We start from the raw sequence: 14,636 nt of genomic DNA, 5'->3' as shown, positions 1-14,636 counted from the left end.
AATAAATAAATAAATAAATAAATAAATAAATAAATAAATAAATAAATTCTGTAAGCCAGAACATGCTCACGCCTTCTTCCCTTTTACTGTCTATATCCTTCCATTACTGCATCCCGTTACTTTTCCTGCCTAGTCATTCTCGGACCATCCAATTCCCTTTGCCTTACTGCCCATTTGTTTTCTGAACACTTCAGTAGCTTCCCAGCTACTTTCCTCAAGTTCTCTCCTCCCCCTCTAACCTGTTGTCCACATTGTAGCTGGAGGCTCATTGTAAAATCACAAGTTAATGCTGTCCATCTCCTGTGTATGACCTTTTGATGGTTTCTCTTTCTTCTTGGGCCAAAGACTGCAATTTTGGCTGATCCCTGCCATATCAGGCTCCTGCTATCTCCTGTCTCCTTCAGGACTCTGGGCCCCTTGAGTATTGTTTGGCTCAGAGATGGTCCTCTGAGATTTGTGCAGTGGGTGAATGGCTGAATATCTTGTGTTAAGTAATACATGAATGGCAGGTCTATCTAGTTGCTGATAAAATCAGATATTAGACTTTTGCTGTTTCAGTGACTTTTCACCATTTTTTTTTTTAAGAGAGTGCGTGTGGGAGCACGAGGGAGAGAGAGAATCTTAAGCAGGCTCCATGCCCAGAGCAGAGCCAGTCAGAGCTGGTCGAAGCCCGTGGGGTGAGATCTCACAACCCTGAGATCGTGACTTGAGCTGAAATTAAGAGTCAGATGCTTAACTGACTGAGCCACCCAGGCGCCCCTCAACATTCTTTTACCAATTTAACACAATCAGTCTTGCCTTGAAAAAAATTGCAAGTTTATTATAAACCCAGACATTCAAAATACAAGCTAGCGCTAAATGGTTTTGTTGTGAAATTGTGATCACAATATTAAATTCATTCTTTTCAGCCACCTCTTCACCCTTACCCACCCATCAGCCTCTTCTCCTTAGAAAATAGCAGTGAATTATCTTCAGAATATTTGACCAGTAGAGACACATTTGCTGTGCACGCCCCTATTCCCATACAAAGGTTGGGTAACATCCATTGAATTCCCTCTCCTTGCACAAACTAAAACCCAAAGCAAAAAAACATTTTTGGGGGTAAAATTTTGATTATGCATTTCATACTGATGTGCACAAAAATGTCCCTTTGTCATTCTTCAGTCTTGAGATACTTACTGATTCTCAGATGGTTCTTGTTTCAGTTGGGGAGGTGTCAGGAAATAATCTCCTAGGAGGACTAGCCAGCAGTGCAATACCAGTGTATAAAAGAGTATTTGCCTGCTGTAGTGGGTTATGAGCCCATGCTCTGGGGGGAGGTGAGCAGAACTGAGTTTGAATCCTAGATTTACCCCTGGGTAACTAGATAATGTTGCAGCAGATCCTAGTTCAGAGGGTTGTTATGAGGATAAAGTAATACGGTTAAAGCACTTAGCATCTGGTGAACATGCAGCATTTGTTAGCTGTGCACGCACATACCCAAACGAGCAGACAGAAAGCAGTATATTGTAATAGTATATTGACTGTATGCTTTATAATAACCAATATCAAAAGTTATATTTTATTGAAGAATTGTTGTCTCTTAGATTCAGATATTAAAATATTTACAGATGAGATGATTTTATGTCTCGGATTTGCTTCAAAATCTGAAAAAGGATGGCTCCAGTAGGGAGTGAAGGTATACACAAACAAAACTGGGCATGCATTGATAGTCGCTTATGGTCTGTGAGCACCATGGGAGTTGTTATATTCTCTGTACATTTGTATAGATTTGAAATTTTCCATGATAAAAAAAAAATTTTCAAATACATTAAAAATAGTTACTGAATAGCCTCTTAGAGTCATTCTTGTTCAAGGAGCCAGCTCTCAACTCACCTTCCTTTATTTCTTTTGGAGGAGTCACTGATTCCAGTGATCTAAGCAGAAAGACTCATGTTATTCTGTTTCATGACTCTCGGAATAGCTCAGTGGAAACAAAATAAATAGAATTTCTGAATTTCCTTTGTCCTCAACCACTTGGGATGCCTCTCAATGAAACCACTGTGGGCATTTTAAGTAACCCTGATTACCCAGCAACAACAATGTATAAAATAACTCTTTCTACCCTTCTGTGCTTGTATGACAAAAGTTATAGCTATGAAATACGGGGGCTCAATGCGCTAATGAATGATGAGCCCGTAATTGTGTATTTGGCATTTTGGAATCTGAGCCTCTGCCCTGTATGAACTTGTAATCTTCATTGTGTAGCCTTGTTAAGTTTGGCTGTTGAGTTACATGTTGGCATTGAAGGCTGGGGAGCTACTGCAAAGCCAAAAACTGACCTCTGCCTATTTCAAAGTCAGAAGTCAAAGGATGATTTTTTTGCTTTTGCATTTTTTTTTTTAAGTAAAAATAATGATTACCCTTAGAATGGAAGCTGATGGTGGCCATGAATGAATCTTTAACCTTTGGATCTATTTGACCAACCCCGTCAGTGTTTCACTCTTTCATCTGGCTGCAAGCCGAGGAAAAGTATCATGATTGGGTCCATAACTGCCTTTCCGAAAGTAGTTTCCCTTCACCAGTGTCACCAAAGCAAAGAATTTGAGCTTATATTTCAGGATTCTTCTTTTCCCTCTGGAATCCATCTCTAAGGGGAAAAGCACATCCCTTTTTTAAGTGTAATTACTTTGGAACAAGGATCCCAGTGAGGTTTATGAAGCTTCCTTTCTTTCCCTAAAAATAAGACAGGCTCTGAGTTGGCCAGGGCAGCTCGCTGTTGTCTGTCTGAAATGCTTCTGTTTATCTCTTGGGGCAGCACCTTCTGCCAGGCCCAAGCTGGAGCGAGGGAGGAGGAAGGCTTAGCTCCAGCTAAGGGGAAGACAGGTACACAGACAGAGCCTTCCGGAATACAGTGCAGGGTGTACCATCATTGAGGCATGAACTGGGTACTCTGGGGGCAACGTTGACTATCCAGGGATATCGGGTCAGAACTTAGAGAGAAGGTGTGAGACATTTGGACCAAGGGCAGAACTGATAGCCTGGGATTATATTATGCTCTTAACTGAACCCCCTTGGGATCCCAATTTGGGAGTTTGGTCTGTTAGTTAGCACCTGGTATGAAACCAACAGTGGCATTTCCCTCGGGCCTTATACAGTCCTGAGGAATGCCGAAAATGAGTCTGAAATGCCAGGATTGAAGTGTGGCCTTGGGCATCCTATGACGGGGATGAGTCGAGCCCCCTATACTGCTCAGTCTGTCTTCCAGGCAGTGAGGCCGTGTCCCCGGGCTTCTCTGTGCAGAGGGCATGGTGCTGGGTGGCTTACAAAACTGATTGCAAGCACTTGTCTCTCCCAGAACAATTCCTGCCACCCATGACAGCAACTGAGTAATATCCAATTAAACCTCTTACTTGGGCTGTTAGTCACAAACTCTCTTGAGCAATCACAGGTCAGTTCTTGAGACCGTTGTAGGTTTCTGTTAGCACTTGTTTTCTGTTACCAAAGAAAATCCTTTACGGGTCCGTAGCAAGCTAACAGCTTTAGGAGAATTCAGAGACCCAGTACCCTTGTTTGGCAATGTGAGAGAGCAGGCTCTGGGCGCAGGTCCACACAGGCCTGGCTGGCTGGGCTAGAACATGGTGCCGACAGAGGCCGCCCCCAGGCTTACTCAGATCCCCCACGGTCTTGCTCTCTCCTGGGGCGGCAGACTGTAATCTCTAACCCTGAACACGTCTGATGTGTGCCATCTGTCCCAGAGAAGCCAGACAACCAGGCGCTAATAGGGCGGAGGGTCTGTGACCATTCCTGGAAGAATGGCTGAGAAAGACCATGCTCCTGGCAGTGGCCTCCCTCCCGAGGCCATGATCATAGTCATCCCACCTGCCACCCTGCATCTCGTGAGTCCTCCTTCACGTGGGCTAAATAGGTCTTGCTTATATTGTGTGGGGGCTGTGGTGGAAGGAAACCATTTCCACAGATCCCAGCCCCCTGAGAACGCTTGCTTGTTGGAAAGTGGGATTTTGTATGGAGAAGGGGAACAAAGCTGGGTTTGGTTTCAAGTGCAAAAGGCTTGCTTTTCTGAAGTGGGCGCTCAGAGACCCAGCACACCTTTGCTTACTCCCAGGGAGACTGCTGCCAGGGGCACACAAGCCGAGAGGAGGCCTGCTCTGCGTTCCCACTGATGTGTGCCAGGAAAACTCCTTTGCTTTCACCTCACTTATCAGGGATTCCTAGAAGACAGGACTTTGTTTTCATTCCTGGGTGTCTCCGGTGACCGCTGTCTGTGCGACCTGTGTGGTCAGGCTGTAGCAACTCATGAGCTCCCAGAGCACAGCTTGGAAACGGGTCCCGCCTGCGCTGGCATCACCTGCCTCCTCTGAGCTGAAACGTGATCCCAGGCTGGACAGACACCAAGTCTTTCTGTCACGCCAGGCCAACAGAACTGGATTCCCAGAGCAGGGCTAGGCACACAGAGCCATGAGGGCCCCGCCACAGCCCACGGTGGGGGTGAGGCTCCAGAAGGTCAGTCCTACAGCGACTGTGGAGACACCCCCGGGAGGGGGTACCATCGGGCCTCGGGGGGTTGTATGTGGTTAGCCTATTCACAAGGGACCATCATCTAGGAACCATGAGGCAAATTTTGAGTTGACCTAAAGCTTTTTACAAGATAACCCAAAGAAGTTTGTTACCTTGGAGGTGTATGCAGGAAGCTTGCTTGGTGTGGTCTCCTTAGCCACCCCACGAGCCAGCCCATCAGGGTTTGGGGCCTGGCTGTCCTATGCATGTTGCATACTCTTTCTTCCAGAGATCTCAAATTGGACAACGTACTGTTGGACCATGAGGGCCACTGTAAGCTGGCAGACTTTGGGATGTGCAAGGAAGGGATCTGTAATGGAGTCACCACGGCAACCTTCTGTGGCACGCCAGACTATATTGCTCCAGAGGTGAGTGCCGCTTGGGCAATCCCGAGCATTAATGTCACAGGCTGTTTTGGTGCACTGAGCTTTATGGACGCGTTGAAAGCTGACACCTCCACACTCCCTGATGCCTCATTGGGTGAATGATGCCTGAAAATGTCCTTGGTTCCTATAAATAACAATTTGAGTTAAAAAATTTTTGTGTAAACCTTGCCATTGCTTTAGGCATTTGCCCTGAATGAGGACAAAGTGTGCTCTACTCCCAGCTATTTATTTTCCTCTTTGTCTCTACTCAGTGCTTTGATCCCAGCCCCATTTATCAGAAGTAGAGAAAAGTTCCTCAGTCTTTCCCATGCGAGTGAGTGAGCCCAATCTCCTCCTCCCTCTACAGGGACACCCTTTCTGTTTTGGATCTGCACATGCCATTACCTTGGCCAAAACAGGCCATAAATGTTTGATCACCTGGATGAAAGGTCCTCTGAGTTGAACCACAGAGAAAACAGACCACTCTCTAGAGATGAAATGAAACCTCTTTCCTAATCCATCATTTTCCCTAGTCATTCAGGACACATTCATTGATCAGATGTTCTCACCTTGGCCCCCTCTGCACAGATCCTCCAGGAAATGCTCTATGGACCCGCAGTAGATTGGTGGGCGATGGGCGTGTTGCTCTATGAGATGCTCTGTGGTCACGCACCCTTCGAGGCGGAGAATGAAGATGACCTCTTTGAGGCCATCCTGAATGATGAAGTGGTCTACCCTACATGGCTCCATGAAGATGCCACAGGGATCCTGAAATCTGTAAGTTTGGTTTACCCAGCCAGCTTCTGGCCTACTGCAAACCAGCTGGCTGTGTACTTCTTTGTGTTCTTCCAACACCTCGCACTGGTAAGCTCTCAGTGCTAACTGCAGTATATGTTTTAATCTGCAGAATCAAAGAACCAGAATGTTTTCCTCTGGTTATGCAATAGTTCTTTCTGGGCCAACTGTGAGCCGTTGATAACGTTGTTTGCCAAATATCAAGTATTTCTAGCACTTTGGCTCTAGCGTAGGTGAAGTAATGCACCCCCTTTAAACAGTCAGGACACGCCAGGGGGTTGGGTCAGGTGAATGCCATTCCTGCTTTGTTTGGGTATTGACTGTGTTTCTGGGATGAAGGGGTCTTTCCCTTAGTGCTGGGCGAGACCAGGAGAGGTTTTCTAAACTTCTGCAGATCCCTTTTGGGTCCACATTATCCTAATGAATAATAAGTGAGGTGCCAGACCCAGGATTCATGTGCAGTGAGGTTAATGTATCATGAAAAGTCTTTCTCGTGTACATTTAAGGTACCATGCTGGAAGCCTTATTTTGAAGTGAGGAGGAAACATGGATTTGATGCCTTTATGTTGAAAATAAAAAAGCACATGTGATCTGTGTCATTCCTATAACCACGTTAGTTGAATTCACAAAGCATGTATTATCGCCTACTAGATGCATAGGGGAATAAAGATGGATAAAAGGTCAATTCTTCAAGTAGGGAAAAATCAGGATAATCCATTCTCTGTCAGATAGTTTCTAGGGGATAAGAATTACTTTCCTTAAGTTATACCCTTTCCAGTGATTTGAGACAGAAAACTAAATTTGGAAAATATTGGCTATCTTGTTGGGAGACTTATCTCTCTTTAGAAATCTTCAGTGATATAATCCGTGCCATTTCAAGAACATTTTATATGCTGGTCACCATGTACTGGGGCTGAGGGCATGACTGTCCCTGAGAATTCTCCTTATCACTAAAAGTGAAATAATCATAGAAATACTTCTCAGGCAAATATTGCCAAAGTGAATTGTAATTGGTAACTTGATTCTCAAGGTTAGGTGCCAGTATTCTCCTGATATTGAGGAAACACTAATCTCTTATAGAAACAAAAGTAAAGTCACTTTGGATTCTACCAAATGTCTCCTACCTAGCATGTTTTCACAAGAATAACTGATTTGTATCGTTGGTAGAAGTTTTAGACTGAGGAAACAAAGACTGTGGCTTTTATGACTTCATGAATAAAAGACGGAGGAGGGCTTGTCTCTGTGGATTCATGCCCTGAAGTGTCTTAACTTATGGAAGGGAACTGTACTCACCTAGGTTGGCCCCAGCCAACTCTGATGACCTAAGCTACTTTAACACAACCTAATTGTGCTACAGAATCGGGCTTATGTTGCATTATTACTTTTCCAGTACCGTGGTCCATAATCTGGCTCTTCAGGCACGCTAACCCCCTGTGGCTGACAACCGCCACCGTTGTTCTATTCATTGTTTTTCATGGTGCACATATTTAATTCAGTTGCTGTAGCCTATTTAGCATTTTTAATACTTAAAAGAAAGACCTCAGAGTTTATAATTCAAATGAAAATACTAGTTTGAACTATAAAGAAATGTGCATCGTTGGCTTGGTATATAAATGTCATTATGCTCAGTATGGTGAAGGGTAGGAAATAAAAATCAGTCTGTGCCTCAAGAAACTGTAATGTTCTCTGTGTAGGGTTAACAATCCAGATCATCATTTCTCTGATAAATATCTCCTACCTTTTGTCTGAATCCAGTGGAAATCTTGAGGTCCCCTTATCGTTTGAGTTGGACATCACTCACATGTGCGTCTCTTAATTTTTTTCTTCAAAATTTTAGAAGTCCTTAACTTTATTCTAGTATTTCAGAATCCTCTTGAGAGAGTTTTTCCCAACTAAATCTGGGACCTAGATCTTACTCCCCCTCACCCAATCCCTATAAAACCTAGAATGGGTACTAAGCAAGATTAAGAACCATATGGCACTATTAAGATGGTTTCTTCTTAACCAGATAAGTCTAATTACTTTAAACTATATCTTTGATATATATATATATATGCATTTTGTGTGGGGTTTGTTTTTTTTTTTTTTTTTTTTGGTAACTAGAATATTTGTTATCTGGTAATATCCTCCCTCCGCAATCTTTGTTCTAAGAGAAAACAGAGCCTCTGGTGCCCAAAGAGAATCTAATCTTCATTGGAGACTGAGTTTTACCCTCTCCTTGCAGATTTGCTCCTGGGAAGCTGTGAACCTCTTCGCTTTCCTTTATTTTTCTTTCAGACACCAGTTGCTCAACTGAATAGAGACAGCACCTGAGATTGTGATATGTCACTGACCTTGCAGTGATTTTCCTAAGTGGCATTCTATGTTCTTGGTGGGGTGTCTCCCGTAGGAAGGAGTGTGGGCTTCACTTGGTGACAGGCTTACCTCCCAGCTCTATTCTGTTTTGACTTGGTGACCTGGGTGAGCTACCACACCTCTCTGAATCTCAGTGTCTTTGCTTACAAAATCAAGGTAATAAAATCCATGTCATAAGATTATTATCCAGAACACCATAAGGATTCTATTCTTCCTTCAAGGAGCGTCCCTTAAAAGTGATTTTCTGAAAAACACTTGCAAAGGTATCAGATGAAATTACTAAAAAGCATTCACCCAGAGGATTTCTGGGACAGCTTTGTACATTTCAGCCTCTATGCCTAAAAATAAAAAAGCTTAAATGCCATAGTGGAGGAAATTCAGCTATTCTTTGCTAAGGGCTGAGACATTTATTTATTTTTTTTATTTTTATTTTTATTTTTTTAAAGATTTTATTTATTTATTTGAGACAGAATGAGAGACAGAGAGCATGAGAGGGAGGAGGGTCAGAGGGAGAAGCAGACTCCCTGCCGAGCAGGGAGCCCGATGCGGGACTCGATCCCGGGACTCCAGGATCATGACCTGAGCCGAAGGCAGTCGCTTAACCAACTGAGCCACCCAGGTGCCCAGGGCTGAGACATTTAAATGGAAGTGTGATCAAGGAAAAGAAAGAAAACAGTTAAGAACAGTCAGGACTTGAGAAACACTGAGGAAGAAATACTTTATCCAGGTCTGGTGGTGAAGAACCCGTCCCCACAGCAGAGCTGTCCACAGGCAAATCTCGGCTCTTTCACTCACTGGCTGTGTTCTCTTGGGCACATAGTGTAATTTTGCCATGCCTCAGTTTCCTTATCTGTACAACTGGGGCATGAGATAGTGTGTGTGGGATACTTGGAACAGTGTTCAGCAGAGGAGATGCTCAGGAAGTGGCCACTACCATCATCAATGACATCTGTGTCTATGAAATGACTTTAGACTCTTTGTGCTTTCCTTTGAAAAATGATTATTGTATTACGAAGAAGGTTGAAGGTATCAAGTCATGCTTATAAACCTTTCGGACTGCTTTTTGGCTTTAATTGCAACTTGATTTAATTAGACCAATATAGTTTTCTATTGCTAGAAGAAACCTTAAAAGACTGTCCATTCCAATCCCCTCATTTTATAGATAAGGAAACTAAGGCTCAGAGAAATTGTGACTCACCAAAGGCCATTCAGCACATTAGTTTAAACAAAAAAATTAGAAGTCTTGTGCAGTTTTCATGGGAATGTAAAATGGTGCAGCCACTATGGAAAACAAGATGGCAGGCAGTTTCTCAAAACATTAAACATAAAATTACCACATGGTCTAGCAATTCCATTTCTGGATGTATCACCAGAAGAATTGAAAGCAGGGACTTGAACAGATATTTGTACACCGATCTTCACAGCAGCATTATTCACATATCTGAAAGGTGGAAACAATCCAGGTGTTCTTCGACAGATGAATGGATAAACAAAATGTGGTATATGCATACAATGGACGATTATTCAGCCTTAAAAAGGAAGCAAATTTTGATGCATGTTACAACATGGATGAACTTTGAAGGCATGCCTAATGAAAAAAGCCAAACCCCAAAGGACAAATGTATGATTCCACTTTTATGAAGTACCTAGAATGACCTAGAAAGTCAAACTTACAGAGACAAAAAGCAAAATGGTGCTTGCCAGGGACTAGGGGTGGGGGTGTAGGGAATTAGTGTTTAAGGGGCGTGGGGTTTCAGTTTTGAAGGATGTAAAAGATTCTGGAGATGGATGGTGGTGATGGTTGCACAACAGTGTGAATGTACTTAATGCTACTGCGCTACACACTTAAAAATGGTTAAGAAGGTAAATGGCATATTCTGTATATTATGCCACAATTAAAAAAATAGAAAAAAAGCCCCCAAACCCTGGGATCAGAATCCAGATATTCTTAACTCCTAGCCAGAGCTCTGAGCTAGACTACCTCTGGCCATTCCCCATTTTTCTTCTACTTCCCATTAATAAGAACATGGGCACAGACCTGACTAGGGTAGAGGCTGAAGAATAAAAGGAGGTTGGAGGATGGGGCTTAGGGCCCACCAAGGTTCACAGAGTGACCGTGGAAGAGGATTCAGTGAGGAGGTTAGGAAGGAACGACTTCAGGTTGTATAAACATCTAAATCTAAAATGTGGCTACTAGTTTTACTTGTGACAAAATAGGCCAATGGTTTTACAGTGTGATCTACCCAGAAACTGATGCCTGCAGTAACTTTTGAGTAGTACTAGCTAAGTAGGAACAAATAGTCCTAGGCCAGATAACTGAGGACTTGGGGAATCTGTGTTAGAAGTTATGTAAGTGGAGACATTTTTTTTTTTTAAAGATTTTATTTATTTATTTGAGAGAGAGAGAATGAGAGACGGAGAGCAGGAGAAGGAGGAGGGTCAGAGGGAGAAGCAGACTCCCCGCCGAGCAGGGAGCCTGATGCGGGACTCAACCCCGGGACTCCAGGACCATGACCTGAGCCGAAGGCAGTCGCCCAACCAACTGAGCCACCCAGGCGCCCAAGTGGAGACATTTTTAAGGACTCTGAACAAGACTTCATTTTGTTGTGCAATTCAAGATAAAGTGCATTTCTTTCTTTAAAAATATAGACTTCAAGCCCTTTTCCAGGATTTTGTGATCCCCTAAGATTCTGGGAGCTTGGTGACTTCAAGAGTTCCTAACGTTGAATGTTGACTCCATTGGAGGTGTCCTGCATGGTCCTAAAAATTGTCAGGAGGTCCTGAATGCTAAGTTTTGTATTATAATCACTTGTCATCACCCTTCATTTCATAGAGCTTGGTGACGATTAAAAACACAGAGAATTGCCAAGATAGAAAATCTTTCAATAGCACTTGGTCTGAATCCCTGGTTGATAGGTGAAGCTGAGACCCAGAGAGGTGAACCAACCTCACATGGTAGCGTGGAAGAAGCACACACTAGTCTGAGTCAGGGGACCTCCTTCCACTCCTGCCACTGCTCTTCAGCCTACCTCTGCAAAGCAGGGATGAGGACACCAATAGTACCCACTTCAAATGAGGGAGTACACATGAAAGGATTTGGAAAGTTGCAATACAGGAGTAATTTATTAGTATTGTTGAGTTATGAGTAGTAATTTCATAACATACTGAATGTGTCATTATCATCATCCTCTCCCTGAACAAGATCCACCAACATCATCAAGATTATTAAGTGCTAAATTGTACATGAAGCTGGGTTCCATTTTTATTCCAGAGAGAACTATATTGCACTTTTCCAGAAGCTAAAGACACGTATGTGGGATGTAAATAACCAAAAAGATACGGATCTGCCTACTCACTTACCAGGAGTGAGTCCATGCATATATGCATAGCAGCCATGGGTCTGCTAGCCTCAGGTACTAGCAAGGGGCTGGGGATGCAGAGAGGACCACACCAGATATTATCTTTGCCTTCAAGGAATTTAAGTCCAGCTGGGATGGGGAAGAAAACAGATAAGAAAAAAGAAATCATACAAATAACTATCATTACCTTACAATTGACGTTAAATAAAATAACATTATCATTAACTTAGAATTCGATTTTTAAAAAAGGTCTAAGGTGCTTTGAGAAGATATAAGAGATAGACCAAACCTAATCTAGGTCATCAAGTGAGGCCATCCTGAGGAAATGACATTTAAGCTGAACCCAAAGGCTGAAGGCAAGTTAGATTCAAGAAGTACACAAAGATCTTGAGAAAGAGTGAGTTTGAGTAACTCTCTGGCAGTGTGGCAGGACTGTAATGAGCAAAGGTATAGGGCCGTGGGGGTTAGAGGAGTTGAGGCTGAGCATGAAGGACACTGGAGGCCATGTGAAGGAGTGCCAAGATGAGTCATTGGAGGACTTCAAGCAAGTATGAGGGACAAAATGTTTTTTCATGTTTAAGTGATCATTCTGAATATTTATAAAGAGATATTGTAGATCAGATGGAAGCATTTGCAGATGAAATATCTGGGATTTTTTTTTTTTTTTTTTTTTTTTGAGAGAGAGAGAGGGAGAGACAGCGGGGGTCGGAGAGAGGTGGGGGAGAGAGGGAGAGAGCAAATCTCAAGCAGGCTCCATGCCCAGTGCGGAGCCCAGTGTGGGGCTTGATCTCATGACTCTGAGATGATGATCTGAGCTGAAATCAAGAGTTGGACACTCAATCAGCTGAGCCACCCAGGTGCCCCAATAGCAAATTTTAAAATTAACATATGAATCCATTTTATACAAAGTGTGTGTGTATACATATGTGCCTGTGTGTGTATAATGTATATATGTATACACACACATTACAGACTGTGTAGAAAAAGTGAACTCAGCCTTCATTTAATGAAACAAAATGGTTTAACAATACAATCATAGAAAAAGAAGAAATAATGTGAGCCACATACCAGCTCTCTGGGTGATCCAGCTACATCTTTTTTTTTTTTTTCCACTTTAGTTTTGAATTTATTATGAAATGTTTCAGTAACAATGGGTCTGGATCCAACTATGCCTTTTTGATTGCTGGTAAGAGTCCCAAGGTCCTGGACTGGGAGTCGACATAACCCTGGTCATTTTTATGCTAAGAGATATAATTTATCAGCGGTTTTAGCATATTCATTCTTCAACATCCACAAACAGTGTTTGTACCTTCCCAAGAAGTATTTCTCAATCCAAAGTTGAGTAACTAAGTGTACCCCAAAGAAGGATTTTTAAACAAAGAGCAGTGAAGAAGAGAGCCGTCAATGGTGAGCTCTGCCCTGAGCTGCTCCCCCTGCTGCCCTGTGGGATCCCTTCCTGCGGGCTGGGGCCGCCCTTTCCCACCAAGACAGGAAGGTCCAAGATCTCCAAGCCAGCCTCTCACATCCGCTTCCTGAACCACTCTCAGCATGGTGGGCCATCCCTACTTGGCTTCCTGAGATTTCCTGATACTCTTTTCTTAGGAACATAAGGTCAGCCCTGTTCCTGGAATTGGTGTCTGCTGGATATTTTGGTTGCCTTTTTTTTTTTTTCCTTCAAAACAAAATGCTTTCTGAATTCCTTTCTACCTTTTAAAATGGAAGGTTTTATTATCTGTAGAAACTGTTTGGATACCCATTTATGTAGCATACCACAGAGTCATAGATGGTAAGGACCTTGTGGCTTTGTATGGTGTAATAATGTCTGTGAGTCCCCTGAAGTGGGGATGAGGCGGTGTTCTTGTCCCCTGTTCCACAGAAAGTGAGTGGTTAAACAGGATGGGCACTGGCGTCTTACCCAACAGAACTCCCAGCCCATTGTTACTTTCCTACCCTAGCCCTTCCCGTGATCACCTTTACCAACCACCCCCCCAGATTGTGAACTTTCAAGTGCTTTGTGTGTGGATGTCCAAACATTTCATATAGACATGAAGAGAGGCAGAGGACTTACTTGTGAGGACACTTCCCTGAGGCACAGAACCATCCGGAAGAGGGGAGCTGGAATACACCCAATGTTTAGCCCAGGACTTCTACTTGGGAAAAAATTCCCAAATCATTAACCACTAATCCTTACAAACTAAAAATAACCATCACATACACTCAAAAAAACTGCAATGGGAAGACTATTTTTCTTTCTTGCCCTTTTGTGTCTCATTTCTCATCTTCCCTTTAAATGTGTATGTGAAATACATGTCCATGCTCTAAAAGCAAAACAATCCCACCTGTTCACTCTCCTAGATTATAAAAACTGGCAACACCCACAGAAGTTAACACAGAAAAGATATGTGAAGACACACTTGGATAAAGGCATTCTGGATTTATGACTTTAAAGACAACTTTTTAAATGTTTTTCTTTCCCTTGGTTTGAGAATAATACATGCTTTTTGTTGGCTGAGTTTCCTTAACTGGCACTAAGTTATCCCAAAATGCTAATAATCATAACACAGAAGAAAACAGAGAGTTTGCTTAGAGTTTTGTGGTTGCACTGAGTTTTGCCTTCATGTAGCTCCAGAGAGATTGAAATTTGGGCAAGTCCTCACGAATCCACAGAGCTTAAGAAGGTGACGGCCTTTCTGTGAGATGAATCTTCCTTTGTGCTAAATCATCTCCTGCGAGGGATCACGAGGCTTGGTGCTGACTCAGGTGAAGTCAGTGCCCTTTCTCTGAGCTCACACAGGTGGCCAGGTTAAATAAGTGCTGAAAGGAGTTTGGTGCATTTTCCTGAGTCACCTTTGTCTGTTCAGGAGGCATTGTAAACTTGGCATTAGAGGGAGATTACAGAGTGCTTTTGTTCCAAAGCTTTATAGAAACTAAAGTGTGTGTGTACTTGTGTGGGTTTTATCTGTCCTCACACCTCTCAGATTTCATCATCTGTGCCTTGTCTGCAGGAATCCTGTGTGCCTATGTGCACAAAGGGAGAATCACAATTAATGCTGGGATCCTCTTTTAGCCAGGAGTCTGTCCCACGTCTGTCGCCACACAGTTGATGAGAGCAGCATTGAATTTGACCCCCTCCATTTCCCACTCCCCTCCTGTCAGAAGTCAAGATGCTCAAAGGAAGTGGTCAGGCAGAAGGAGGCTGAAGAAG

The 14,636-nt window shown here is 43.1% G+C and overlaps 1 protein-coding gene across 2 annotated transcripts in view; it reads left to right on the top strand.

Moving 5' to 3' along the window:
• The window catches only part of PRKCH (protein kinase C eta), a 220,720-nt gene that overhangs the window by 186,444 nt on the left and 19,640 nt on the right, over positions 1-14,636 (top strand). For both annotated transcript variants that reach the window (XM_034992244.1, XM_034992245.1), the window contains exons 11-12: positions 4,787-4,925; positions 5,511-5,699. In XM_034992244.1, the coding sequence (XP_034848135.1) occupies positions 4,787-4,925; positions 5,511-5,699 (328 nt within the window). The remainder of the gene's footprint in view (positions 1-4,786; positions 4,926-5,510; positions 5,700-14,636) is intronic.

This window comes from Mirounga leonina, unplaced genomic scaffold, assembly GCF_011800145.1.
Source record: "Mirounga leonina isolate KUSES-001 unplaced genomic scaffold, KU_Mleo_1.0 Mir_82, whole genome shotgun sequence".
Classification (NCBI taxonomy): domain Eukaryota; kingdom Metazoa; phylum Chordata; class Mammalia; order Carnivora; family Phocidae; genus Mirounga; species Mirounga leonina.
Note: the sequence above shows the minus strand (reverse complement) of the source record. Positions and strands in the feature narration are given on the sequence as shown.